Source organism: Tyto alba, unplaced genomic scaffold (assembly GCF_018691265.1).
Source record: "Tyto alba isolate M040663 unplaced genomic scaffold, T.alba_DEE_v4.0 Super-Scaffold_33, whole genome shotgun sequence".
Lineage (NCBI taxonomy): Eukaryota > Metazoa > Chordata > Aves > Strigiformes > Tytonidae > Tyto > Tyto alba.
Genome location: NW_024881308.1, coordinates 14,179,887 through 14,206,612, shown reverse-complemented (window position 1 = coordinate 14,206,612; position 26,726 = coordinate 14,179,887). Strand labels below are relative to the sequence as shown.

Below are 26,726 nucleotides of genomic sequence, written 5' to 3'. Positions count from 1 at the left end.
TGCCACTAATCCTGTCAGCGACTTACTATGACGCACATATTTTCCCAGAACACCCGACTCCTGAAAAACATTCCCAGAAGCTTCCTAGAAGCATTTAACAGTCAAAGACAATTGACACCTCAAGGTAAATAGCCTGAGAATCTGAAATCCTGAATATAATTACCATGTCTTATCTCTGAAGGATTAGGAAGTTTAAAGGGCATTGTTACAGCCACCACTGTGCTGGGTTTCCGCTGGGCTTTGCAAGAAGATTAAAGAAGCTGGGGAGGGCTGCTGTCCTCGTGGTTGGGTAACCCGCTTCTCTCCGTGTTCATGGCCTCAGCCTCTTCCCTAGCTGGGCTGGCCTTGTGGGCCAGTGTTTGTCCCCCTTTATGGGGTGTCCAAGGCTGTCTGCTTTGTGGAGGCAGGAGGGCCCACTTAGCCCTTCCCTGAGGGTGTGCTAGGTCAAGTTTGGGCTAAAAGACAAATGTTTAAGTCTTGTCTCTAAGGGGTTACTTTAACACTCCTCCCAGCAACTGAGAAGGTGCAAAGGCCATCGCAGCCAAGTGCAGGGTATCTCCTAATGCACAGTGAAAGCCTAGTGTGGACGAAGTCCTTATCTGTAAGTGACTGAAGACTCATCCGGAGGAATTCCAGCCATCCCCTTCTGTCCTGACTGTGTTCTGCTCTGCTGTGACACCTCTGGTTACTTACACCCACCCTGGGCACGTCTGGCTCCAGTAAGTGACACTTGGGTGGCTGTTGGGCAAGCACAGAAAGAGCTGATTTCTGAATTCAGAAGGGACCCCGCTTGCTGGGGTTTAAGCATAAGCTTATGTTTTTAGCGTGTACAGGTTGGTGTGTCAGCATCCCCTGAACACTGCACGTGTAGCTGTGTGGCACTTGGTGTTTGTAGCTCCAGGTAGGCACGGACTTAATGGGATGCTCTCCAAATCCCACATCCTGCTCATACTCTTCTGCTTTAGTGTCAGCTGGCTGAACCTGTTGCATATCAGGCTCTCGATGCTGACCTGGTCGTCATTTCTAAAACGTGGCTATCCAAATCTTCAATTGAGCACTGTGCAGGCTCGGCAAAGCCACAGCTGTTGGCACCACTCTGTCCTGCCTTGCATCAAGTGCTGCAGATTTGGTCCCCCAAGGAATTTTGGCAGGAGGCATGCGTGGTGCTGCCTGGGGAGGGACAACTCACACAGGAGGATGCTGTGAAGATGTGTGAAATTAGTGAACAAGCCAAATCCTCCTCAGAAGTGGTGCTTAAAGGAAAAAGTCCTTTGTGGAAAATGCTCTATCAACTGTTCACTTAAGCCAAGCTGCTTGGAAAGGGAAGAGGCGCAGTTTAGAAAATAACATCGTAAAACATTGGGTTGCTGTTGCCATTAGTAATGACATTGAGCAGGTTTCATGCTGGCTGGTAGTTCCAAGTCTGTGGTTTCCAGGAGAGTATTTGCTTTGATGTCTCTCAATCTCTCTTGAGTTTTGAGAGAAGAATTTGAAAACTAGTTGGTGCAAAATCAGTCCCTTTCCTGTCCCCTGAGTCTCAGTGCGCACCTCTCTCCCCAGAATATATATACAGTCTGAATAGCTGCAACTTTGCAGCTCTGCCCTCTCCCCTTGGGTTTGGCTCTGCACAGGGCTCTGGCTCCCTGGCATATGTCCTGGGCCAGGCAGGGGCTGGATGTCACCTCCTGGAGCCACTGCAGGCTGAGGGCAGCTGGGACACTGCTGTCCCCAAGCCTCTGCCCTGTCCCAGACTTTCTGGAGGAGGAGGAGAAGAGCTAACCTACCTACTGGGGCAGGCTGGTCTGGTTTCTCTGAGAGGCGTGGTGCACCCTGAAGGGTTTCTGAGCATGAGTGTGATGAGTTGCCACAGACTCTGCAGGCCGTGAAAGGGGATGGGTGGTTATTTCAAAGACTTGACTATCAAAATCTTCGGATACAAGCTTATAGGGGATCTTCTCATTCAGAGCCCTGTAACCCTGCATGAATAATTTGGAAAAACATCATTTTTAGGAGTGAGAACTTGACACACAGACATAATGAGAACAAGGCAGGAGGTGCTGTGAGCAAGAGGGGGAAATGGGGGCAAAGTGTGTTTTGGTACACGCCCGTCTTTCAAACACTGACTTCTGTGCTTTTTTTATGTGGGGTTTGTTTGATCTCAGGGACTTGAGTATTTTATAAAAAATGACTGGATAAAAAGCCATGCCTGTTTGGAGGGGAAGGGCCTTTTTTTGCTGCCTAGCTGAAATAGTTCTTGTGTTCTTGGAAATATAAGGTAGGCACATACTTACCTGCAGCTAAATGTGAGAGATTTTAATAAAGGATACTGATGTATGGGGCTAGGAAGAAATAAATCCACTGTAGGGCAGTAGAAGCTCAGCAGCGGGACAGTCAAACTGTTAATGAGTAAATCCATTTCTTGAATGAGAATAAATGATTACAGGCAAAAGATACAAAAGGGGCAGATCACTGACCTAGAGATACTCAAAGCAAGTCAGAAGCTCTCTGGCTTTCCAGGGCTTTTTCACCTTCCACATACTTGTTTGAAGGGATAAAAGGTGCATGAAGAGGCTTGATGGCTTATTAGCTTTAGGTTCTGCCACTGCTGGGAAGAGTGGATGCGGGTGCCAGCGCTGCTGAGCGTTTCCAAGCCTGACGAGTGCTCGCTGTGCCCAGGGTATCTGGGCAGCTGCTTGCCCAAACGCTGGTGCCCAGGCTCTGGAGAGGGGTGACCTGTGCTCCCAGGGACCTGCTTATCCCTGGGGCTGGGGACCAATAACCCTGCCCGGGCTCTGGCCTCTGCCACATCTTCCAGGTGGGCTTGTGGCTGCAGTGCTGGACCAAAGCAGTGCTTGGGGGGATGGATGGGCTTGGGAGGAAGCAAAAGCATTGGTTACTTTTGAAAAAATAAAAATAAATTATAATAATTAAAAAAAAAAAAAAAAAAAACAGGAACAAAAAAACACTTTCCAGAGTGGTTCTGAAATGGCTCATCTGAGTTTTTTTTCTGCTTTCCCTGCTTCAGTCTGGGTTTTGCAGATGTCTGGAGCTGCTGCGTAGTGACCCAGACTGGGGTGCTGTATGCCCTGAAATGGTGCAGGTGCCCACTGTGCATGTGCTGAAGCTTTTTAGGCTGGTCACTGCTCCCGGCCGTGCTGTGTATATTCAGGTGGCCTCATGTGCCCCTAAAGAGTGGGATTTATTGCCCTTGCGCTGCGCCGTTGAGCCGCACCTGCTCGCCTGGTCCATCTGATCCTTCCAGGAAATCCCAAGCAGGAATACGGTAGCGCTGGTAATGCTATCCACACATGAGATCCACAGGGACATTTAGCAGCAGTTAGGAAGAGATATGAACTGCTTTGTTTTTACATGGTCTATTTTAGTAAGTCAATGCCAAAGGTAATAAATCTGTCCTACAGAAAATTAGAGTGGTTTATTATATAAACTACTCCTGTGCACTCGGGGACCAGGAGTAGAGCTGCACATCGCTCCCAACCAACATAGCCTGCCTGTACCTTCTAGTCAGAGGACCAGAAAAGGACCTCTCTTGCTGTTTGTCAAAATGTGGTTGCCAGTACTACAACGTGAAGACTTATTTTGCTTATTAAACATTACTGTATGGCTTTGTGGCACCTTGGAGGAATATCAGTGAGACTTCACCAAAAATCCATCACCAAAGAAACATGGGCCGTGGCTGGGTCCAGCTTGCTGTCTTGTTTCCACATGTGCCTCCAAGAGCTGGAAAACTGAAATCAGTGTCTTGAGGGAGGGAATAGAGGAGAAATGTGCAAATTTGCCATCATGTTTTGCTTGTGCAGGATAGATGGACAGACAGACATAGAACATGCTGCTCCAAAAGCAGTTAAGTTTCTCTTGCCTCACTGGATCCTGGTTTTACTCTTCAAATCTTTGCACTGTCACACTGGACAGTGATCAAAATTACATTTTCATAGGATTTTGGTGCTGGATAAAGCTGCTTGCCATCCAACCACACAAAGGGATGGAGTGGGTGGGAGATGGAGGGAATGCCCTCATCTCCCTCTCCTAGCTCCAGGACTTGCTCCATCCTTCCAAGCACCGGGGCAGCTGCAAGTGATTGTTACTAAGGAAACATGCTTCAAAACCACTAACAGCAACATTGGGTAGATGTAGGGATGTTACTATTTTCAAAGAAAGTTGGTTGCTAATTAAAACACTCATGTCAGAATTTCCTGGCTGAAAGCTCTTTTCATGAAATCCCAGGCAAGGGTCAAAGGTTGAGTTGTACCTGGCATGCTTTCAGAGGTGGTAGGAGCAAGGGATCTGCTTGCCTGGAGACAAATGTGTGCATCAGTTTTGGTGCTTCACCTCCTTCCTCCATGGAGAAGGGAAAAAAATCGCCTAAGAGGCTGGGAGCATAGAGATTTTTATTCATCTGACTGATAATAGGAGCTAAATAAAGGCTTTGGAAAAAAAAAATGACCATTTCTCTTGCAATATTGGTTGGGCAGAACTGTACTGGAACTAAACATGGAATGAAAAGTCTGGCTTTTCTGCCAGCTCTATTTTTAGAGACACTGTTCCATCTTTATATCTCTCTGAGTTTTCTCAGCATATGCACTTGAAACAGGCAATCTGCCTTTATTTTTTCCGGCAGGCTGTGATATTCTGCAAGATAAGGATGTTGGATGGAGGGGCAGGGGACTCACCAGATTTGACAAAAATCCTTCTGAATACCAGGATGCAGGTCCTGTTCCGGGATAGGGTTCACTGCGCTCACAGACTCCTGAATATTTTCTGTGCTCCATGTAGGAATGACCTGAACCATAATGTGCTGGAGGGGAGTGGGTGTGCAATATTGGCTGGCTTCTTTGTGTCCCAAAATTGCATTCATGACTGGAATAAAATTCAGTAGCAGTCTAACAGCACACAGCAGTGCTAGCGATGGATTTAGATATGGAGCAGAGGAATTGTGTTTGGCATTGAGAGTGGGAGCAGGGTAGGAATATCCGAACAGGGATTGAGCTGAGATACTGTGGCTGATCCAGCCAGAACCCAGAGGTTCTCCTTCCTGTGAAATGTATCAATAAAAGAGAAAAAGTTGGCAAGCTAGCCCTGGTCTTGGATATTTAACCCTGACAGTGAGAGTGGAACTGGCCTTTCAGAGAGCTCCCAGCAAGCATAGATGTACTCCTCCACAGCGCCCAATGTGTGTACATGCACAAACCACATCTCCCATGACTTAAAATGTACTGAAACCAGCTACATCATCTTCTTTCAACTAGAGAGGGCTCGTATGGGTCATGAGCCTGTGTGCTGCCCGACCCTGCCGCTCCCCGTCCCAGGAGCTCTTACACCAGGGCTTGCAACAAGCAATGCTATTTTCTTTTTTTGGCTGTTGTTTTCACTTTGAGAAGCACTGAGCCCTAGGCTTGGTTTTGCATCAAGTTTCAGTGTTTGTGCAAAAACCCTCTCACCGTGCACCAATTTGGCTGGATCATAACCTGTGCTCTCCAGAGGCAGGGGACTTTTGAGAGCTGGAAGTGTGCAAGGAATTTGGACTTGAGGACATTTAATTAAGAACGTTTCTTTCCAGCATGAAACTGGACAGTGAGGAGGACACCCCCAAAAACCTCCATGGGATTTACTGACTATAAACACATAGCTGGCTTTACAAAAAGATAAATACAGAAGATAGGTATATGCCTCGCATTTCTAACTTTATATTTGTGATTGCTGTTCATTCAGAGCAGAGGGTCTCCCAGTTCCTGTGACCAAAACGCATGCAGGTACGCTGGAGTTGCAGTGAATTTTGTCCAGCTAAAGGCTCTGCCAGATTCCAGCAGGAGCATTAGCTTATTCCCTGTGGAATAAAACCAGAGCAGTATTTACAGTGGAGGGAAGGTGTAACTTCACTGGCTGGTACTCAGCCCTATTTCTATGCCAAGAGGCTGTGAGAACTGGGCCGGCAGAGAAAGCAGGTCCCTGAGGTGAAGCCTCTTGAGCTTCACTAACAAATAACAGCTCTGCTGAGAGGGTACGGGGGCAGAAAATGCTGCTCCTCCAAAAAAGCTTGGTCTTGTATGCCTTGACAACACATAGGCTGCAGAGGGGAACTAAGGCAGCAATTAGGTCTTTTTTCCTTGGTTTTTAGCAACTTGAAAAGGGTGTCTGTTTCCCCATTGATTGAGCTCACAGCACTGTGTTGGGTGACCGCCTTGATTTCTTCATTCTGGATGACACCAGTCCTTACCAGTCTAAACACAGAAAGTGGTGACGAATCCTACCCCCCTGCCCATTCACAGCTGAAGAATGGCCTCTGACCTGCTGTGCTTCAGGATCACACTGATTTTCCAGCTGGAACTAGTTTACTCCTCCCCGAGTACCTCTCTCAAGCCCCCTTAGCCAACACCGAGGTGTAAATTCAGGTGCCATCAGCCTGTGGTGGGAACCAGAGCAATCCCTGATAAGTGGAAGAGAGGCTGCCCCGAGCCAAAGGAGTGTCTAGCAGGAGCCCAAGGGAGTTTTTGTTGGTGGGTCCTGCTGCGAAAGAGTCTGAGCTGGTGCCAAGATACAGGGCTTCACCTGTTCTCTTGCTCCATACTCACACAACAATGTTTAGACCCCCCTTGTCTAAATGACCGTAGCATGACGTGTGCTTTATGGATGACTTGGTAGACTTAAATGCCTCTTCCTTGTCTCTTTTTCCCTTTAAAAAGTCTTCTATGGATTGTCAGGGCTGTTTTGGAGGCATGTTATGATTAATACTCGTCCTTTGGCTCAGCAATGTGTGTGGCTGGGGCAGGGCTGAGGTGCAGGCTGCTGTTCTGGCCCTCCTGTAGCTGGTCGTGGCTGGGGCGGGTGGGCTGAGATGGGCACGGAGCCATCCTTTTCATCCCCTTGTAGAAATGTCTCTCTGGAGACCTGTTAGTCTTTGGGGGGATTTATGCTCATACAGCACCAGCTTGGTATGAGGAGGGACTCCTGAGCTATAAATCTCTGCTTTTCAAGCACTAAACTCCCTTTTGGGTTGTTTTTGACGTTAGGAATTTTTTCTGATAAGAGAACTTTATTTGCCTTTAAATATCACTTTGTGACAGGATGATGGAGTGGGGATTCTTGGAGCGAGCCCGTGCCAGCCGGGGAAGGGAAATTCTGCTGGGGCTTTTGTTTCTCTCTAGCACTGACATTTTAGCTCTTTAAAGAGTACGTTTATTTTATTCTTGGCAGGGGTGTGTGTGCACACATCAGTGTCCAGACAAATGGGAGCAGCCCAGTGTTATGCTGAAGCCAAGTTGGTCTCCTGCTCTCCCCTCCTTGTGGCACCTGGGGAAGAGGAGCTGTGCTGGGGCTTTTCTGCAACCGACTTCAAATCACAGGTTGTGTGGGTGAAGCAGGGCTGCCATGTGAAGAACCTTAAAAGAAAAAAAGAAGGATTTTGTGGTATTGTGTGCAGAGTGCAGTCAGATGTTCCCAGGCTGGCAGTCCAGGGTGTCACCTGTTACCCTAAGAACAGCCCAAAAGCTGGGTCCCCCAGAACAGCTTCATAGCTGGTTTATAGTGCTGCCTGCTCAGGTCAAGGCTAAGTCTAAGGCATCGGCCAGTACAACCTCCCGAGTATAGCCCGTAGCCACAAAGTCTGTGTTTTGTTTGCATTCGGGCTGGTGGGAGCTGAGCTCCCTAATCTGGCTCTCTCCAGCAGCCATGTCGTATCACGATCCTTTTAGATACGGAGGATTTTGCTCCACAGGCTGCTTGTGAGCAGCAGGATCTGCAAAGTGCCAGTTCATTTATTCAGCTTGGATCCCACTAAGCTCTCCCTGGTTTTCATGATGCCTCGAGTAGCCAACTAACTCTGTGTTCCTTTCTTTCAGCTCTTCCATGTAGCATATGTCCTGATTAAATTTGCCAATTCTCCTCGTCCTGACCTCTGGGTGCTGGAACGATCTACTGACTTCGGCCTTACCTACGAGCCCTGGCAGTATTTTGCTTGTAAGTATGCCCGTGTTACAAAAGAGTTGCAGCTTAGTGCCAGGTAGTGAGACCACAGTGAAGACAGTTCTTTGTGCAAGTACAAGGCTGAGTTTGGAGTTGTTCCTGTGTCCTTGCCGCAATGCAGTACATGTCCTGTTTCTTCTGCCCAATAAGGCTGCAAAAGTTGAAGCTTAGATCAGAGCAGCTGGGTGAAGTTTCGGTGCTCCTCAGGGCAGGAGAACTTTTTTGCTCTCTGGTGCTAAATGTATTTTTTAAAGTATTGTCGTTGGTGCCCGCCCAAATCTATGCTGAACGCCAAAGTTGGCACCAGTGTCAATAGTTGGGAATTGCTGAACGTGAAATTTCTTATCGTCTCCTCCCTGCCCTCCTCTCTCTGTCTGCCCTGTACCGTATCCAGACTGGCGTATTTCAGCTCCTCCAGAAGCAAACCAGCAGCTCACTTCCAAGCGGCTGCTATAACAGAAAGGTCTGGAGGCAGAAACAGTCCCCTTGCACTTACCGGTACCAGAGGTCAGCTACAGCCTGTGCAGGGCAGGGAACCCCTGTCCTGCTGCTGTGCGATGTGGGATCAGACACCGGAGGGTTGACTGCAGAGATCCAGTCTGTGCATTTGACTTCCCCATTCTCTGATTAAAATCTGATCTCTTTAGAAACAGCTGGTTCTACAAGACTCCTCTCCCAAAGGGTCCATGGGGTAGCCAGATGCTGAGGAGCTTAACCACCAGCCCCTCCCAGAAGCAGCAGCAGTAATTGGGAGAAGATGTGAGTTAAGATCTACAGCCAGAGCTTAAAATCTGGCAAGGAAGGACCTCAGAGCACTCAAAGGCCTCACCCTGGGCTGCCCCTAAGGGCTCATATTTCTGGCTTACCTGTCAGCCTGTGCTTGAGATTTGCTGGCCTTTTCTCGTACAGGAATGAGCTGCAGACATTTTACCCACTGTGCTGCCTTAGCATGGTAGCTCCTCTCCAGTGTGGTTTTCCCCTCTTCTCTGTGCTAGTGAGGAATTACTGCTGTCAGATTGCCTGCTTTGCTTTTTTCTGTCTTGTCTGAGAATTTCCCTTCCAGCTCTGAAGCCTCTCCTGAGACCCATTACAGTCATGTTATTGCATGGTCTGGGGCTGAGTGGGGAGCTCTTGCCCCGCTTGCTTGTTCCTGCGTGTATCTGCAATGCTGCAACGTCTGGAGTCCTCTTCCCTCCCGCAACATCGGGCCCTGTTACCACCCCCCTTGAGAAGTGACATGCAGTGACAGAGCCCAGTGGAAAATTCCCATGAAAATAAAGAGGTGGCTGCTCCAAAACCTGCCAGATTCGCTAGCACAAGAAGTCCTTTGCGAAGGTTTATTTTTGGCATGGGGAATTCTGTAGGTGGTCTAATAAAAACACGGGTCAGTTCAGTGACAGGGTTAAAAGCAGCCAGCAGAAATATAAGTGTTCTCCAGAGACACCAGCAAGCCTTGCCATGGGTGACACCGTCCCCGGCTCAGTGCTGCCCCTCGAGCCCCGCTCATCACGGGAGGTGTTCAATGCCTCGTGTCCCCCAGCAGTGGGGAGGCTGCTGAAGTGTTTTGGGGCTTAGCTCTGCAGGAGGAGGGAAGAAATGACTGTTGTGGAAAGCATCTGTCAGCGCAGCTGATGGGCTCCCTCGGGGAGAGGGGCTGAAGGGACCGTGGCAATGTGAATCCTCCGTGCATTGCGGCGGGGAGGCACCGTGCTTTCCTCGGCCACCAAAGGAGAAAGCAGGAGTGCTAAGGAGAGATTTATGGTGGTGTTTATCTGCATGAAGGGTTCCCCACACAGTGTTTCAAATGGGGACAGGACATGAAAAGTGCCTGGTCCCAGCTGTCCATCCAGGCACACAGAGCTTTGCCAGCCCCAGCTCATCGTGTCGTGCAGGATTAGCCCGTTTCGTCTCGCTTTGCTGGGCAGTGCCACCGCAGAAGGGAAGGCAGTCACAGCACAGAGCAAGGCTCTGTCCTTTTATCTGCTGAGGGTAGGCTGCCACAGTCTGCCATTTCCTTAAAGCATTGCTGTGGTTTAAGGCTGATGGGTTACTCTGTTATACCTCAGAGTGCCCAGCTTCTGGCTCACACGATTGTGTAGGTTTGCAATAACTGGAGGAGTTCTTCGGTCTTCCTGCTCTTGGAGAGCATCCTGTCTCCATGCCCCGCCATGGCAGTGCTCTGGAAATCAATCATCTTGAGCCAGTGGTGACAAGTTCCTCACCTGGGGCCTCAGAATAAATTGCCTTTAAAAAAAAGCGCCTGGTGAAGCAAAGCTTGGTGGCCAGAGACCTGATGTTAAATGTTTCCACACCATCTTCCTGCGGATGCAACTGAGCTCCTGCAGTTACCAAAACAGTGTTTCATGGAGCGAGGCCACGTTGCTGGTGCAAGCCAGAGGTGAAGGCAGGGGTGACAGAAGATCTTTGTGCTCCCCCCTTCCTCTTCCTCCTGCTTGGCTTAGCCTACCAGTGCAGTACAGGGAGTGAGGGTCATGCCTTTTGGAGACACATTGCAACAGATCTTGGAGGATTATTCCCATGAATTAGGTTAGTGTTTGCCCATCAGCTCCCAGTGTGAGCTGAGCAGCAGTGGCAAGAGCAGCTGGCTGTGTTGGCTGCCTTTTCTTCCTTCTCCTCATGGAAACACCCTCAGGAGCACTGCAGCAATGTGTGCGTCCGCATGCACTGCTGAGAGCTCCTAGCACAGGTGAAACTGGAGTGAGAAGAAGTAGAAGCCTTTGTCCCAGGCTTTTCCCCAGTGGCAAAGCCCCAGCAAGTGGCCTGAGAGTGACACTGTGTAGGTTTTTGCAGGGGTAGATGTGGGTGCTCACCAACCTGCATAACTGGGTCCTGAACTGCCCCATCATGTCCACTGTGGTTTTCGGTTGGCTCTCCCCGCACAGGGATGCCAGACATTCTGGGGACAAGGGTGCTAGACTTGCAGGAGTGGCTGTGCAGGAAAGCCAGGACACTCCTACAGCTGCATGGAGAGTCTTGGCACGCAGTGTCCCCCAAAGCAGGTTGCAGGGCCAGCAGTGTGACTGCCTGGTGGTGGCTGTCCCGGGGCTTTAGCCAGCCTTGCATTGCCACTTAGTGGCAGGAGCCCTCGATTGCTGTCCCCAAGGCGTCGTGCTGGGTGGCTTTGGCATTTCTGTTTTGTAGCGCTGGTTTAAGAGCAATTGCAGAGTTCAGAGTAAGGTGGGAGAAGGAGACGTCCTGCAGGCAGTTGCTCTGCCTCTCCTGAACACGGCAGGTCCCCTCCACACACCTGCCTGGTGGGAGATGTCACAGCCGTGGCTGTGGCTTGTGGTTGCTCCCATTGCGTGGTTCTGTGCTAGCTCACTCTTCAGGACTTACCCAAGAAGTTAAGGAGACACGTGAACATGATGGCCTCAGGAGCAGAGCTCTAGAAGCAAATAGCCCTTCCTCAGTTCAGCAGAAGCAGTGTAGCAAATCCAGTGTCAGCAAGGCAACAAATTCATACCAAGGTTAGATCTCAAACTGGTTAAACTGTGAGCTTGATGCCAAAATTAAGGTGTGGGTTTCTCTGCAGGTGGTCGAAGTAGGTACAGTGGCCATTCTCTCTTTCCTCATTTACTGCAGTGAGGTGTGTTATAAATTGAGACCACAATGGATCATAATCCAATTATAATTTTATTAATTATAGCAAGTAGAATATGAGCAAAGACAGCGCTGGACGACAGGGGAGTCTGCGCTCCGCCAACTGCCGTACTGATCAGTTCAAACAGTTCCTTTTTATACATTTTTACATTCGTGGTTGTCTTTGATCAGTACCCCCTTCTGCTTGCACAAGTATCTGGTTTGTGTAAGCAATTTCGGTTATCTTATCTCACGCAGTCATCTTGTCTCACAGGTTATCTTGTCTCACACAAGTGGTGTCTGGCAGCTATTTGCATAAGCAGTTTTTTTGTCTTTTGCCACCTAACCTTTACATTGAGCTTAACATAAATTTCAATAAACAATACCCTTAGTTCATAGTTTCTTACAATCCCCCCTTTTTCTTTTATCCTATTATTGTTTATTAGATGCTACTTTCATTTTCGTCACTGCAAACAAACCTTTTTCCACAATTCCAACATTTATCATAACACTCTCAAGATAATACCTTACAATTACAATCATAGTTTTCACGTGGCATAACGCATTCACAACAATCTTTTCCACCAGGAAGCTCCTAATAGATCATCCCACCATTCTGAGTCTAACATTGAGGGTGTTTTCAGAGCACCATAGGTAAAACAGCTCTTATTCTATCTGCTATGTGCAGTTGTCGCCTTAATGTTTTTGCCGTGTGTTATTTATTCCTTGCTTTGTTCAGTTAATCCAACAAGTTGTGACCAACATGCAATTTGCTACTACTGTTTCACCTGTTGGTGTTAAGCACATTCGAGCTGTGTGCCGAACTGCACAGTCAACCGTACTATCAGACACTCTGTAAACAATAATCAACAATTTATTAGAAAACAAGAACCTGAAATAATTAACTGTATAACAATCCAGCAAAGTCCCACACGACACAATCAGAAAGAGAAAAAGTAAGAACCAAAGATATCAGCACTGTCCTTTGGATGTTGTCCTTCGATGTCTTGTTACCCTTACTCACGGGGCGATAGCGATAGAAAGATAGAAAGAGTCCAAGAACATCAGTCACACGCCGCGCGGTAACTCCTCTGATCAACAACATTTTCTTCTTTGAACTATAAGTCTGTTTCCATCACCTCATCAAGGTTTCGAGGGCGTCTTAGTTGTCTTCGTGATCTTGGAGGATTGGGGGGAGGAGGTGATCTCCGACACCAGCCACGAGACATTCCCTCGCATACCGCGATGGCAACGACAGTCACCACCAATATAATGAAAAATCCCAACAGCAGGCCAGCGCACACGGGATCGTCCCCTACTCCCATCTTCCCAAGATTGCAATCCAGTGGGATCAGTAAGATTAGTGGGATAGTCCAGCCCCAGGCTAGCGGCTTGACCGAGGAAGGTCCAAGTGCGCAATGAGCGGAAGTTTCTCTTCCACCCAGAATGCCTGTGCTGCCTAGATCTGGGCGGGCCTGGCAGTTGTTTTTGCCATCCGGGTATAGCCGAACTTTCGAGACCCTCCAACAACACATGCGCTTTGGGCTGGGGGCGTGGAAATCCATTTTCCTGCTGCGTATGTGGACCCTGACTCCTGATCCCTACAGACCAGGCAGGTTCGCCACTCGCGCTCTCACTCTTGTACCTCCGATACCGCGAAAACAATGGAGCGTGCTTATGCATGGGCAGCAATTTATTGTGCAGCCTTGATGTTGGTAGCCCTCACTTTGTTTGCCTTTTTACTACATATCTTTTGCCCTTGTAAATGTTCCTCTTTCAAGTACGCATGTAGTTGTATCTGCTTATGTAAACCACCATCTCCTTTGGTTAACCATGTTGAAAATTCTGTTATAGGTCTTTTCGGCAGTTTTGGTACTGGCTGTTTTACTTCTGTCACATCTTTTACTTGGATTCTCTTCTTCCCACTAAAATGTCTCCATCCACCCTTCTGTCTTTGGGAAAGCAAAGCCACTCTGATGTTGGACATAACAGTAAAGCACTTGCTGCACAAATTTGCCACTATTAAAGCAAACCATACCAGGATGATTAGCAGAGGTCCGGTATAACATATACTCCCACCTCTCATGCCTATGGGGTTGCAGCCCACAGCTGAGAAAAAGGTCTTCTTGGTGGCGAGCACAGAGGTTAACCCGGTCTTGCCCTCTACTGTTTAACAAATCCGTGTGTTAAGAGTTAGTCAATTCAAGTGCAGCTCCTTTGTAGCCACTTCCTTTGTTTCTAAGCAAAGCAAAATTTTGGCACTTTCCAATAGTGTCCTCCCATCAACTCTCAGGGACATCACAAATTCTGGGGACTAACCTCTTTTTCCCCGTAAATCAAGGTTACAGTTCATGCCCCTTCCCTATACAGTTATAAGACAATTTTCTCCATCTGCAAGAAATACCACATCCGGTAACACATTTCACATTCACACAAAACCCACGCTTCATGACATCCATACATACACTCGAGACAAGGTATTACCCTATTAGGTTGATTTTCTAGCAATGCCTAATTGAATCCAAAATGCTCATAATCTGTTACCAAAAGCCACTCTGTAACATGTCTGTCAGTTAATGCTCGGTAAACGCCAGCTTTTCCCTGACAGTTTTTTTGTTTGGTTTTATCTGGTTTTTTTTTTTGTTTTTGTTTCCTTATACAGCAAGTAAGTAAATGAATAAGTAAATTTTCACAGTGTTACCTCTGAACCCAGTCAAAAACCCAGTCAAACCACTGGTTAAGAGTCATTCAATCCCCTCCTGATGAATTTACTTAGTCCTTTGAGGGTGACTTGTAGTTGGTCAGTTGATGGTACCACAGTCCACTCCTGAGGCTTTTCCACCAGTCCTTTTCCTCAGGAGGCAAGAGTCCACCCCTTTTCTTTTGTTCGGATCGCTGTCTCGGTGATCAGCAGCACCTGAAATGGACCTTCCCACTCGGGAGTTAATGATTAATCTTTCCACACTTTTATCAATACCCAATCACCTGGTTTTACATTGTGGATATTTAAAAGCCAATGGTGATATTTGAGGCAGAAGTCCTTTCAGTTTCATTAAAGTGTTACCAATGTTTCATTAAAGTGTTACCAATTCTTATTACATACTTTCTTACATACTGATCTCCTACTTCAGGGATGACAATATCCCTGTCATTACTCATACATAGTAATCCAAACATCATTTCATAGGGAGAAATACCCAGGTCTGTTCGTGGCTGAGTATTGATCCTTAATAAGGCCAATGGCAGGCATTTAATCCAAGACATCTGAGTCTCAATCATTAACTTAGTCAAGGTTTGTTTTGAAGTTTGATTCATTCTTTCTCCTCTTCCAGAACTCCGAGGATGCCATGGGGTGTGCCATGCCCATTCGATCCCTAAGGCTTCAGATAGCTGTTGTATATAATTTTTAAAATGAAATGTGTTCCTCCGCCCAAGTCTATTCTTTCTATTAATCCATATCTGGGGATAATGTTTTCCAGTAACACCTTGGATACCATGCTTGCCATTGCCCTTGGTGTGGGGGATTGCTTCCACCCAATGAGTTAAGTGAGCCACTAATACCAACAAATACTTCCACCTTTGTATTTAAGGTAGCTCTGTCAAGTCTACCTGGAGGCTTTGTATGGCTAGCTCCTATTCCCCAGCCACCCTTTTTTTTTTTTTTTTTTTTTTTTTTTTTTTTTTTTTTTTTTTTTATCTCATTACCTTTTTGTTCACTTTTTTAACAAATCAAACATCGATCAACTGGTTGTTTAGCCACCATATATATATTCCTATACACCCATATTGTCTAAGGAAATGATCACAAAGTGATTGTGTTCCCCAATGTATTTTCTAATGTATTAATGACAGAATTTCTCATGATCTGAATTTCTCATGATCTTGTTTTGTTTAACATCTGCCTTCCATCTGCTAAAGTCCATTTTCCTTCTGAATCTTTTCCCCCCTTATTTTTAAGTATATCCTTTTCTTGTTCTGTGAAATTTGGGGCTAAATTCTCACAATCCCCTGGTATTATTACCAATAAAACTACCGATGATGATTCTGTAGCTGCTTCTCTGGCTACTTAATCTGCTAAATTATTCCCCCTTATTTCCATTGATGCTCCCCTCTGATGTCCTTTCACATGCACAATTGCAATTTCTGTGGGGAGCTTCAGGGCTTCTAAAACTTCTCTGATCAGCCGCTTGTGTACTAGCTCCTTCCCTTTTGTATTTATAAGCCCTCTTTCTTCCCATATTTTTCCAAATGTGTGGACCACTCCAAATGCATACTTTGAGTCTGTGTACACTGTCCCTTCCTTATCTCTCAATATACCAATGTCTGTTTTAGGGCATAGAGTTCACAGACTTGTGCTGACCAGCCAGCAGGTAATTTCCCCTTTTCAAACACTTCCATCTTCTGCCTCTCGATAATTACATAACCCAATATTTTTCCTTCTAGGCATCGAGAGGACCCATCAATAAATAGTTTTTCTCTATAGGGCAAAGGTTTATTTAACAGATCTTCTCTTATTTTCGTTTGATAATTTATAAAATCCAAACAGTTATGCTCTGGTTCCTAAATATCCTCCCCGATTCTCCTCCCATAATTCTAGTAATTTAACCACTAGTTTTCCTTCACCCAGCACCACACCTATTCCTAATTGCACTTGTAAATCTCTACCTAGCAAATTACATCCTACCCCTGGCATTAACAACAAATCATTAACAGCATATTGATCTTCCCCTTGTATTAACACATTCTTTATAACTGGGACCAAAAACCCCTTCACCTTTAGCCCCTACAGCCCAAGTTGTATCTTTTACATAATCTTCCTCCTGGGGTCTTAATTTCAAATTTATCAAGGGCTCTTCTGTTGGTATATCCCCCAGGAGGTAGAGTCCCTGACACCCCTAGTGATTACCACCCTCATCCTGTTGGGTTACTTCAAACACCAACAGGTCCCATATTCTCTGGGGGCATTCTTGTTTATAATGCCCCCCCTCCCCACAATAAAAACATTCCCTTGTGATTTCCCTAGCCAGTGGTGCCTCTTGGTTCCACCTTCCCTTTCATTCCCTTGCCTGTTTCAAATTGTGATTTCCCGTCTGAGATTTCTTGTGTTTATTTCTAACAGCTTCTTGTGCAGTTATCATAATTTTAGCTTTAGTTTTAGCCTTTTCTTCATCCTTCCTAATATCTACTTTCTGTGCTTCTCTCAGGAGTTCCTCCAGACACTTATTATAATGACCTAGAGTCACTCATATCTCTCCTCCGCTCTTGTTCATTCTGATTCCACTGCAGAGGGGTTACAGGGAGTTTCCTTTCCCCGGGTATCCCCTGCTGATTTTCTCTCTCCCATATCCACATTCCAACCGTTCTGATCATCTGTCTTTCCTCAGGAGAGAAAAAAAAAAAAAATTCCCGTAATCGACTGCATCTCCTCCCATGTATATATATACTGGGTCCCAAAAATTGATCAGTCTTCTCTGACAGCCCCACAGGGTCCTCTAAAAACCTCCTAAATTCATTCTTATACGCCCTCACTTCTACATTAGTGAGCGGCACATCCACAAATCCCATCCCCCCTTGAATTCCTGCCGCTGGGACTTCCCCGCAAGGGATTAACCCTAGCCGCCCCGTGCTCCCTTAAACGATTTCCCTTAAATCATGTATGAGCCGATATTTCCCATTTGGTTTCTTTACAGGCAGAATGGGGGTGTTAAAGGGTGACATACAAGGCTCTAAGATTCCTTGTGCTAATAATCGATCAATTTCTGGTTTTAATCCTCTCCGTCCGTCTAGGGAAATGGGATATTGCTTTACCCTCACAGGTATGTGGGGTTCAGAAACTTGGATTTTAATCGGTGGGATTTCCAGTCTACTAATTGTGTCCGGAGAGTACCAGACATCGGGGTTAATTTGTTTTTGCTCATCCACGGTCAAAGGATAAGTAGACACTGTTAGCTCTTGATTTTTCACTTTAATTTCTAATTGTAATTCAACAATTAAATCTCGTCCTAGCAGATTAAATTCTGCTTCAGGGACGAGCAAGAGTTCACCCATTCCAAATTTATTTTCAGTTTCGAATACCACATTTTTGATTTTGTTTACTTTAAATGGTTCTCCTTTTGCCCCAATTACTTGTACTTTTTCCGGGGAAATTTTACATCCCTCAGGTATTTGTTTAATAGTCGATTTTTCAGCCCCAGTGTCTACTAAAAAGGTGAACTCTTGTTTATGGGGACCTATTTTTAATTTTATCAAGGGCTCATGATGACTCCGGTCCCCTAAGATATAGAGCCCCTGACTCTCCTATTCCGTTTTCAATATTTCCTCATCCCTGATCCTTTCTCTGCAATTCTTCTTTATATGTCCCTTCTTTCCACAGTAAAAACAACATCTCTGTTCCTTCTTTACTACTACGTTCCCTTGTTTCGTTCCAGCAGATCTGTGTTCACCAGTTCGTCCTTTACAATCTTCTCTGACCGCTGCTACCATCATTTTTACTTGTCGCTTGCTACTCTCTTCCTCTCGCCTTACATAGACTTTCTGAGCTTCTCTCAATAATTCATCTAACCCTCTATTCTGCCAGTCTTCTAACTTTTCAATCTTCTGATATCTTCCCATGATTTTGCCACAAACTGAGTTTTGAGGAGTGCTTGCCCTAAAGGGTCATCTGGATTTACCCCAGAATACAGCTGGAGGGCTTTCCTCAGTCGTTCCAGCCACTCAGTAGGGCTCTCATCTTTCTTTTGCATTTCATTAAATGCTTTATTAATATTCTGGCCACAGGGTACTGCCTCTCTAGTTCCCTGAATTACTATAGTTCTCAGGTCCTGCATATGAGTTCTATGCACCGGATCCTGATTATCCCAATTAGGTCTTTGGAGTGGCCATTTAATATCCGCTTGAGGTCCCTGGGCATGTTGAGCATCCCACAGTCTCATTCCTGCTCGTCTGATCATATCTCTTTCCTCGGTAGTAAATAATTGACCAAGGATAGATTGCATCTCATCCCAAGTATAAAGGTTTGGTCCAAAAAATTGATTTAATCTTTCTGCCACTCCGAGTGAGTCCTCAATTAAGTTTCCCATCTCGGTTCTTTTAAAATCTCATAGGTCAGCCGAGTTTAGGGGTACGGAAATATATCCGATCACGGGTTGAGGTCCCCCCATGGGTATTTCCCTTAGGGGGTACATCTGAGCTGCCCCTTTTTGGCTTCTAGTTACACGTCTAGGAGGAGGGGGAGACTCTTGTTCCGACTCCGGTGGGGGAGTGGGCGCTCTGGGGACCTCTAGAGGGGCTGTGGGAGCAGGAGGGGAAATGTAAGGAGGGGGGGTTAGAAGGGTTTCGTCTAACCCTTCCTTCTTTTTCTTTTGTTTAGTTTATTTCATTCAGCGGGTAAAGTCTAGCTCCCAGTCTTTTTAGCCACACTCCCGCATACTGACTTTCTTCCGGGTTAAGGGGTTTTTTATTATTAACCCAGAGATTTAATTGTTGCCTTATCCAATCTTCTTCTGACCCGCAGACTGGCCAAAAGACATTTTTAGAAATCTTCTTCCCTCCCCATATCTTAGTACAATATTCTATCATTTTCTGTTTATCTTTCCCTAGTGTTCCAGGGAAATATCTCCAATTGTCTAAGATATATGCCAGAGGGGTATTCTTAGGTACAGCGGGTACCCTTCCCATGGGAGTCGAAGGCTTGCTGCCCTTCGCCCCCATCTTCTGGATTATCCACAAACACACACTCACTTGCTCCCCTTGTTCCTGGCCCAGTCCCTCGCGGGAAATGGGAAACGCAGTACTTAAGGGTCCGCACTCGCTTGGTTCAGTATATCGAACCTCTCATTCGTTATAATCCAGGAAACCCAATCCCGCCCGAACGGTAAACCCGCGAACAAATTCGCAATATACTTACGCATCCTGCGTCTTCGTCCGGACTCCCGTGCACAGAATTTTTATGGGATTTTACCGGTTTCTCCTTTGCTTATTATTCTAGAATTTAGGTTCGTCGGTAAGGATGGGGTGGGCTATCAGTCGCGGGGCCGCGGATTGCCGCGGGGCGCCTCCCCGGAGGACAGAAGCCCACCGTTCCTTATCCGAGTCACGGCACCATGAAATTGTTATAAATTGAGACCACAATGGATCATAATCCAATTATAATTTTATTAATTATAGCAAGTAGAATATGAGCAAAGACAGCGCTGGACGACAGGGGAGTCTGCGCTCCGCCAACTGCCGTACTGATCAGTTCAAACAGTTCCTTTTTATACATTTTTACATTCGTGGTTGTCTTTGATCAGTACCCCCTTCTGCTTGCACAAGTATCTGGTTTGTGTAAGCAATTTCGGTTATCTTATCTCACGCAGTCATCTTGTCTCACAGGTTATCTTGTCTCACACAAGTGGTGTCTGGCAGCTATTTGCATAAGCAGTTTTTTTGTCTTTTGCCACCTAACCTTTACATTGAGCTTAACATAAATTTCAATAAACAATACCCTTAGTTCATAGTTTCTTACAGGTGATTTGGGGGATTTTCTGACCACGTCTGTTACTCTCGTAGTGTCTGCCTTTCTTAGTGGAATACATGTGTTAGCTGTGACAGAGTTAATGATACAAGGGATCTGTATGTAGTAAATGTTTAACAAAGAGTACGCACTCTTCTCTCCTGTTGGTCAGTGTGGGAAAACCACTACAGGGCCCTGAATTGTTCCTTTTCTCATACTGCTCTCTTCTCTGATGAACAGCTTCCAAGAGGGACTGCATTGAGAAATTTGGACTGCAAACTGTGGATCGTATCACCAAGGATGACCATGCCATCTGCACTACTGAATACTCCCGGATTGTGCCTTTAGAAAATGGGGAGGTGAGCAGTTGAACATTTCTAGGATTTCTCAGTGACTCTTATTAATTACTTTTATTAGTTGGTTCGTTCTTGAGTTTTGGATGCCACTTAAGCTACTCAGTTAAGCTAAATGAGACTGACAGGGAACTGATTCAGTCATCTTGCAGGGAGGTGACTGAGGGAGACATTAATTTCCTTTCACCTTACAGGATTACACAGATTTGTTTTCCCTTCTGGCATTCACAGATTGTCGTCTCTCTGGTAAATGGGCGCCCAGGAGCCATGAACTTCTCCTACTCTCCTCTCCTGCGAAATTTCACAAAAGCTACCAACATCAGACTGCGCTTCCTGCAGACAAACACTCTGCTTGGGCACCTGATGGGCAAAGCTTTAAGGGACCCTACGGTGACAAGAAGGGTAAGGCAGGCCTTGATACCTCTTGCTAATGAGGTGAAAGTGTTTGAGGGCTGTGTGTGCCACCTCTGAGGAGAAAATATCCCTGGATGTTTCCCATGGGGATTATCTCTCTCTGTATTTGTGCTCCCCAAGCTGAAGGCATCTGCAGTGGATGCCATGGCTGCAGTGGCTGGAGCTGGGGATCGAGACTGCTTGGGAAGAACTGTGCTTAGTACCAACAACGTGAAACTGGGAAACACCTCTTGGTGTCACAGGTGGCTTTCTGGCTGTGCTGGGAGACCTGATTTGTAGCTAATGGGCTCTGCTAGTGGGGGTGAGTCTTACCATAGGCAGATATTGCAGCCTACAAGGTCCAGCTTGTCACTGTAAGGGAATATCCCAACGCATTATTTTACTGGATAAAGTCCTGCTGAATCCTGAGTAAGGCAGTTAATGAAGCTTATTTGTAAAAAATGTTAGTGGCCAACTTTTCTTGTGCTCTCCAGTATTATTACAGCATCAAAGATATCAGCATTGGAGGGCGCTGTGTCTGCCATGGCCATGCAGATGTCTGTGATGCCAAAGACCCGAATGACCCTTACAGGTATGTTTTTCAAAGTCCTAGTTCTCTGTAAAAGCATTTGAATTGTGCTAGGAATGAAAGATTCCTAGTGGTGTCCTGTCCTGAGCTCATAATTGTGTCAGCACTATTGTTCATGGCTCTGTCCTGAGAACGAATCAGAAACTGGTCTAGACAAAGTAGCAACACTAAACATTTTGTCGGGCTGTTTTTCAGGCAGATCAGCTCCCTGGTCTAGCTTCCCTGAGCACAACTTTGCTATCCCCATGGGAGCAGAGTGTTGGAATGGGAGGTTGGGTGTGCAAAGCAAATACTGTTGTTGAACAAGGAGGTTTCTTGTCAAGGCCCAGGGCTGATTTCTGAACTTGTTCAGAGAAGTCTCTTGCTTCCCATGTGGCTTCTTAAGAACAGGGGCAATGATCTCATAAATAGATGGTCTCTCAAGAAACTAGAGACTCTGCTGCCCATTTCTACTCATAAGAACCATAACTCGGTTATGTATGTAGCTAAACAACTACTCTTTGCCAAAGAACAGGAGCAGGCAAAGCAGTTACATTTTGGCTCATGGGACTCTTCCCATCCGCCTTGGCAACTTGAAATGCCAAAGAGCTGCTTCAAACCATGAAAGTGTTGCTTCTTAGCCATCTGTTTGCAGCCTGTATGTTGCTTTTATGAAAGGGATGGGTAGATTCAGCTGGACAAGGGAAGCTTATATTTCTTTCTCATCAGGATCATGTAGAGTTTTTGGATCTTCTAAAATAAAATTCCAGTGAGTCCCAGCCAAGGCTAAAGCTGCTAAGTATTAAAACAAAGATGTATTGGTAAGCAAGTCTGCCTTAGCGTGCCAAACTCTCGGACAAAGGGAAGTTCATAAATATTCAATGTACAGCTCCTTGTTTTTGATTTAGACTTCGGTGTTGCTGGTTGCACAGTACACCTGTGTGCTAGGGCAAAAGGGCTTCATGGTGCAAAGTGATTCTTTAACAGAGAAATGCCGTGACATTTCTTGGGTATATCGATGGCTCGGGGCTCTTCAGAAAGGGAGGAAAACTTGAAGGATGAGAGATGTGTTGGGAGTCCTTGTTCAATGCCACTTCTGCCTATGGCTGTCTCTGCCTCCCAGAATTCCCCTCCTCCATTTGGCATCTTTGCTCTTGGCCCCAAACAGTGCTCTAATGTTGCAGCACATGTTTGTAAGCAGCTGTTGCATTTCACCCAGAGCAGATCGCACTTGCCTGGAGGAGAAAACATTTCCTACTTGGGTGCTTTGTACAGTCAGCACATAACATCTGTGAAGCCCTTCGGGATACATCAGGACAAGGGTGCCGGGTAAATAGAAGAACTTCTCATGGCATTGCTGTACCCTGTCAGCAAGCCCAAGAGCGTGGAGAAGTCAGCAGAAACATGATACTTTCAGTTGAAAAAATGAGTAATTGGTGAAACGCTGCCATTCCAAGGCTCCAGGAGCACCAGCTGTGTCCAGCCTTCCCGCAGAAGTGGGCACTGCTGGGCAGTCATCCCACCCCTCCTGCCCTGGCGTAGCACAGAGCCAGCGTGGTGATACCTGCCACCACGCTGCATGACATGAGGCATGGCAGGGGCAGCTGGGGCTCAGACACACTGCCCCTTGATGTCATGGGCCCCAGCTGTCAGAAACGTGTCATTTCTTCAGAAATCCCTGCGACCCCTCTGAGTAGGAGGTGCGGTGTGTCCCTCTGCACGTCCTGCCTCTTCAGACGCTGATGTGTGACAACAGCAAGGCAAGGAAATGCAAATAGAGGGAGACAAGGAATGTGAATTGGCCCAGCTCTGTTAAAAACCCCAGTTATGTCTCAGCCTGTCTGGGAGGTCTCTGCTTCTCGTTTTAACATCTCTCTTCTGCACATGCCTGTGTTTCTTGTGCCTGTCTCCCAGAAAGGCAGGATGAGCACTTTGATAGAGGTGAGGTGAGCTAGAAATCTTGGCAAAGACTTTAGGACATGATGGAGCATGTTCGTGAGCTGACTTCCTGACTATAAATGATAATGTTTATCCAGCTTTGGAAAGCTTCTCTGAATTGCCAAGTTACGGAGGCTGCACATCCAGCTGTGTTAAGTTGGCAGCATGTCTGGTCTCTGTGTGAGTGTGTATTTGCAAGCGCCTACAGTGTGTGGGCAGATGCAGACTCCTCCAAGTGTCCTTTGCACTTTTCACAACTGTCTCTCTTTGCCCCAAGATCTAATGGGCTGAATTAAGCAGAGGAAAGGAAAGTTCTCCTGGTTAAAGGTGAACACCAGCAGGACCAGGCACAAACCTTTCTCCTGTCAAACCCTGTGAGCAGTGAGATAAACATCAGCAGGGACCTGGCATGTTGCAGATGTAGAGCCCAGACAGGAATCGTGTGTTAACACGTGGCTGCTGTTGACATGAGCTCAGGAGAACCCCACAAGTGCTCTGCATCTGTCTGATAAGAGGAGCAACAGTTTCCATGGGTTCACTGCCCCATCATGGATGACACGAGAGAGAAGACAACTGGAGACTCTGGCTGCTGCTTCTGTTCCTGATGCTGAAGACAACCAGCAAGATAACAGCAGCCTGGCTGGTCAGAAGCAGATTTGCAGGAAGAGATCAAGGATGCTTTCCCACTGCTGGATCCCGAAGGCTAGCTTGCTCTTTCCCATTTTGTAAGGGAAAGCACCGTGTGTGCTGGTAGATTTGTGCCATCTGTGAGTCCCTTTTGCAGGTGGTTTTCCCTCAGTAGAGTCAGAAGCAGATAGGGGAAGGGGCCTTTTTTTATTGATTCTGCTACTCAGATGTCTCAGCCAAATCCAGATGCTGTAGTGCTTGTGTGCTGCTCTCAGCTCTGACACAGCTGCTCACTAGAAACTCTTCGTAGCTTCTGTTATTGAGCATCAATTCCAGTGGGAAGACTGGTTTTATTTTTTACAACAGGACGACCAGGAAGTATGTGCTATGTGAACACAGCCGCTCCCTCTTCTTCCTTGTATATATTCAATCAATGAAACATCTAAATATTGTAGCTTATGCACATTTGTCCATAGTTCATTAGCAGGACGGACTCAGCACAAGGTGCAGTAAAGCTGCCGTGATAGATGAGCTCTCTGAGAGGTCGTTGCTAACTCTGGACAGCAGAGACTAAATAAAAAGCTCCTTCTCCATCTGAAACGTGGATCTTTACTCACTGAGTGCCACCTTTTTGCATTCTGGGAACTGAACCAGTGCTTTTCAAACATCTTGAGCACTAATGAGCTGGGGTGCATGGCTGGAGCCACGTCCTCCAGACAGGGAGATTATTACCACTCAACAGGTTTATAAGTTCCCTGACTCAGTGACCATCTTTCTCCACACATGTGTATATGGATGTTAATCTTGATCTCCAGCTGCTGCCATGGAAAAAAAAACCATAAAATTGCGTTTCCTTGAAAGTGCTGTCAGCCAGGTCAGAGGTCTGCGGGTGGTTTCATTACAGTCATGGCCGAGGTTTGCCTCTCACTGAGTCTCCCACTTGGGTCTACAAAACACAGGGAGAATTAAGTTCCTGGTGAATGTTTCAGGGCTCATTTCTGCCTCTTAGGCTCCAGCCAGCATCTCAGGGGCTCAGTTTCATGCTGGGACTCTGCTGGCCACAGCCCAGCCCGTGAATGTGGGTAGGGGCAGGGCATCACCAGTGCTCAAAGCGCTGACCGCGGCCAAGCGTTTCCCGGTGTCTGCAAGGGGAGGTCTGCCAGCAGGGCTGGGAGCAGGGCCGGCACCTCCTGCCTCTCAACCCCCTCTGGCTGAAGCAAATCTGCTAAGTGTGGATCCTGCCCGTGTTCCCCGGAACTTTCAGATGATCCCATATTTTATTAAAATGAGTTCATTTGTCCCGTGCTGCTGCCTGTTTGGCTATTTGCTATACATACACTTGCAGGTCCCACATCTTAAAAATACATGTAGGTGGAAACTATGACACTCAGCTCAATGCAGGCATGGAAGAGTATCTCTGCGCTCCTGCATTTGACCCAGAATGACTGCTCCATTTGTTTCTGACGTTTTAAAAAATTACATTTATTTTTAAACACTGCTTTTGAATGGAAAAGCATTGGAGGAGGGAGAGATGGGAGTGGCAGACCAGCCCTGAGGGGAAATGAGTAATTGCACAGATAAAAGCTGGAACATGCTGTATTATCCATAAGTCTAATACAACAGAAAGCGTTTGTGTTGGATGGGAATCGCCTTCTGCTAAGTGGAAGTTTTGGAGATGATGTCACTGATGTTAATGAATCACCGTTGCGGTCGAGCAGGGACGAGATCCGTCGGTCGACTGTCGAGATTTCTTGCTGGCGCCTCCGGAGCCGCCTGTTTACCCAGCGCAGCCCTGCCTGTGCCGGCCGAGAAAAGCAGGAGGTGCATTTCACAGCGAGCACGGGGCCGGCATCTGCTAAAAGTTTGAATTCAAATTTCACAGCCTTCCTCTCTGCAAGCACAGGTATACCTGGAGGAGCAGATGGGACCCACGTGGCCCCATCCCTCTCCGGCTCAGGGCTATCATTTATTCCTTTCACGTTGCCCATGCACAGTGGTGGGGACATCTTCGTGTCCCTGCACCACGCTACTCCCTCTCAAGTGATTTGCTTCAGCTCAGGTTTCTACCACTGCCACCTCCAACCACTTCACACTTTATTGTCTATAGCGCTGGCTAGGCAGTGGCACGCTGATTTTTGTCTCCCTGTGGAAGAGAAGTGGAGTGATGTTGGAGGAGAAGGAAGGGCGAGAATGGCACTGGAAGAGCAAAGTTTGGTGTTTGACTCCGGAAAAATAATAATTTGCAATTCAAAAGTAAAAAAAAAAACAAAAACAAAAAAAAAGCCTTAGAAGCCTCTTTCCCAGAATATTTGGATTATCAAATATCACTCAGTGTATCTGACTAGCGATAGTTATGCCCAGCAGGGTTACGTGTCGGCTTCCCATCCCACACAGCCCGGTGGTGGCCACAGGCTTGGCTGTACCTTGTCCCTCTCCCTTGCAGGCTGCAGTGCGACTGCCAGCACAACACCTGCGGCGGGTCCTGCGATCGCTGCTGCCCCGGCTTCAACCAGTTCCCGTGGAAGCCTGCCACTGCCGACAGCGCAAACGAATGCCAGCGTAAGTTGGAGCTGGGTTTTTTCTTCCTTTTCCAGCTGTTTTGCAAAGCGCGGATTGATCACGTTTCACCAGCCTCTTGACCTTGCAGCACGGGGGAAGCCGTTCGCTGACACGGTGGGGTTTGTGGTGTGTTGGCACTGGGTGAACTGGAGATCACTGGCGCTGCAGAGAGGACAGTTTACACAGTAGTTAATTATGTTCAGGTCACACAGGGAGG

General features: G+C 46.8%; 1 protein-coding gene across 2 annotated transcripts in view; it reads left to right on the top strand.

Moving 5' to 3' along the window:
• LAMA5 (laminin subunit alpha 5) overlaps positions 1 to 26,726 on the top strand; it is a 104,031-nt gene that overhangs the window by 32,163 nt on the left and 45,142 nt on the right. For both annotated transcript variants that reach the window (XM_042801065.1, XM_042801064.1), the window contains exons 3-7: positions 7,854 to 7,971; positions 20,312 to 20,430; positions 20,656 to 20,826; positions 21,312 to 21,409; positions 26,394 to 26,509. In XM_042801065.1, the coding sequence (XP_042656999.1) occupies positions 7,854 to 7,971; positions 20,312 to 20,430; positions 20,656 to 20,826; positions 21,312 to 21,409; positions 26,394 to 26,509 (622 nt within the window). The remainder of the gene's footprint in view (positions 1 to 7,853; positions 7,972 to 20,311; positions 20,431 to 20,655; positions 20,827 to 21,311; positions 21,410 to 26,393; positions 26,510 to 26,726) is intronic.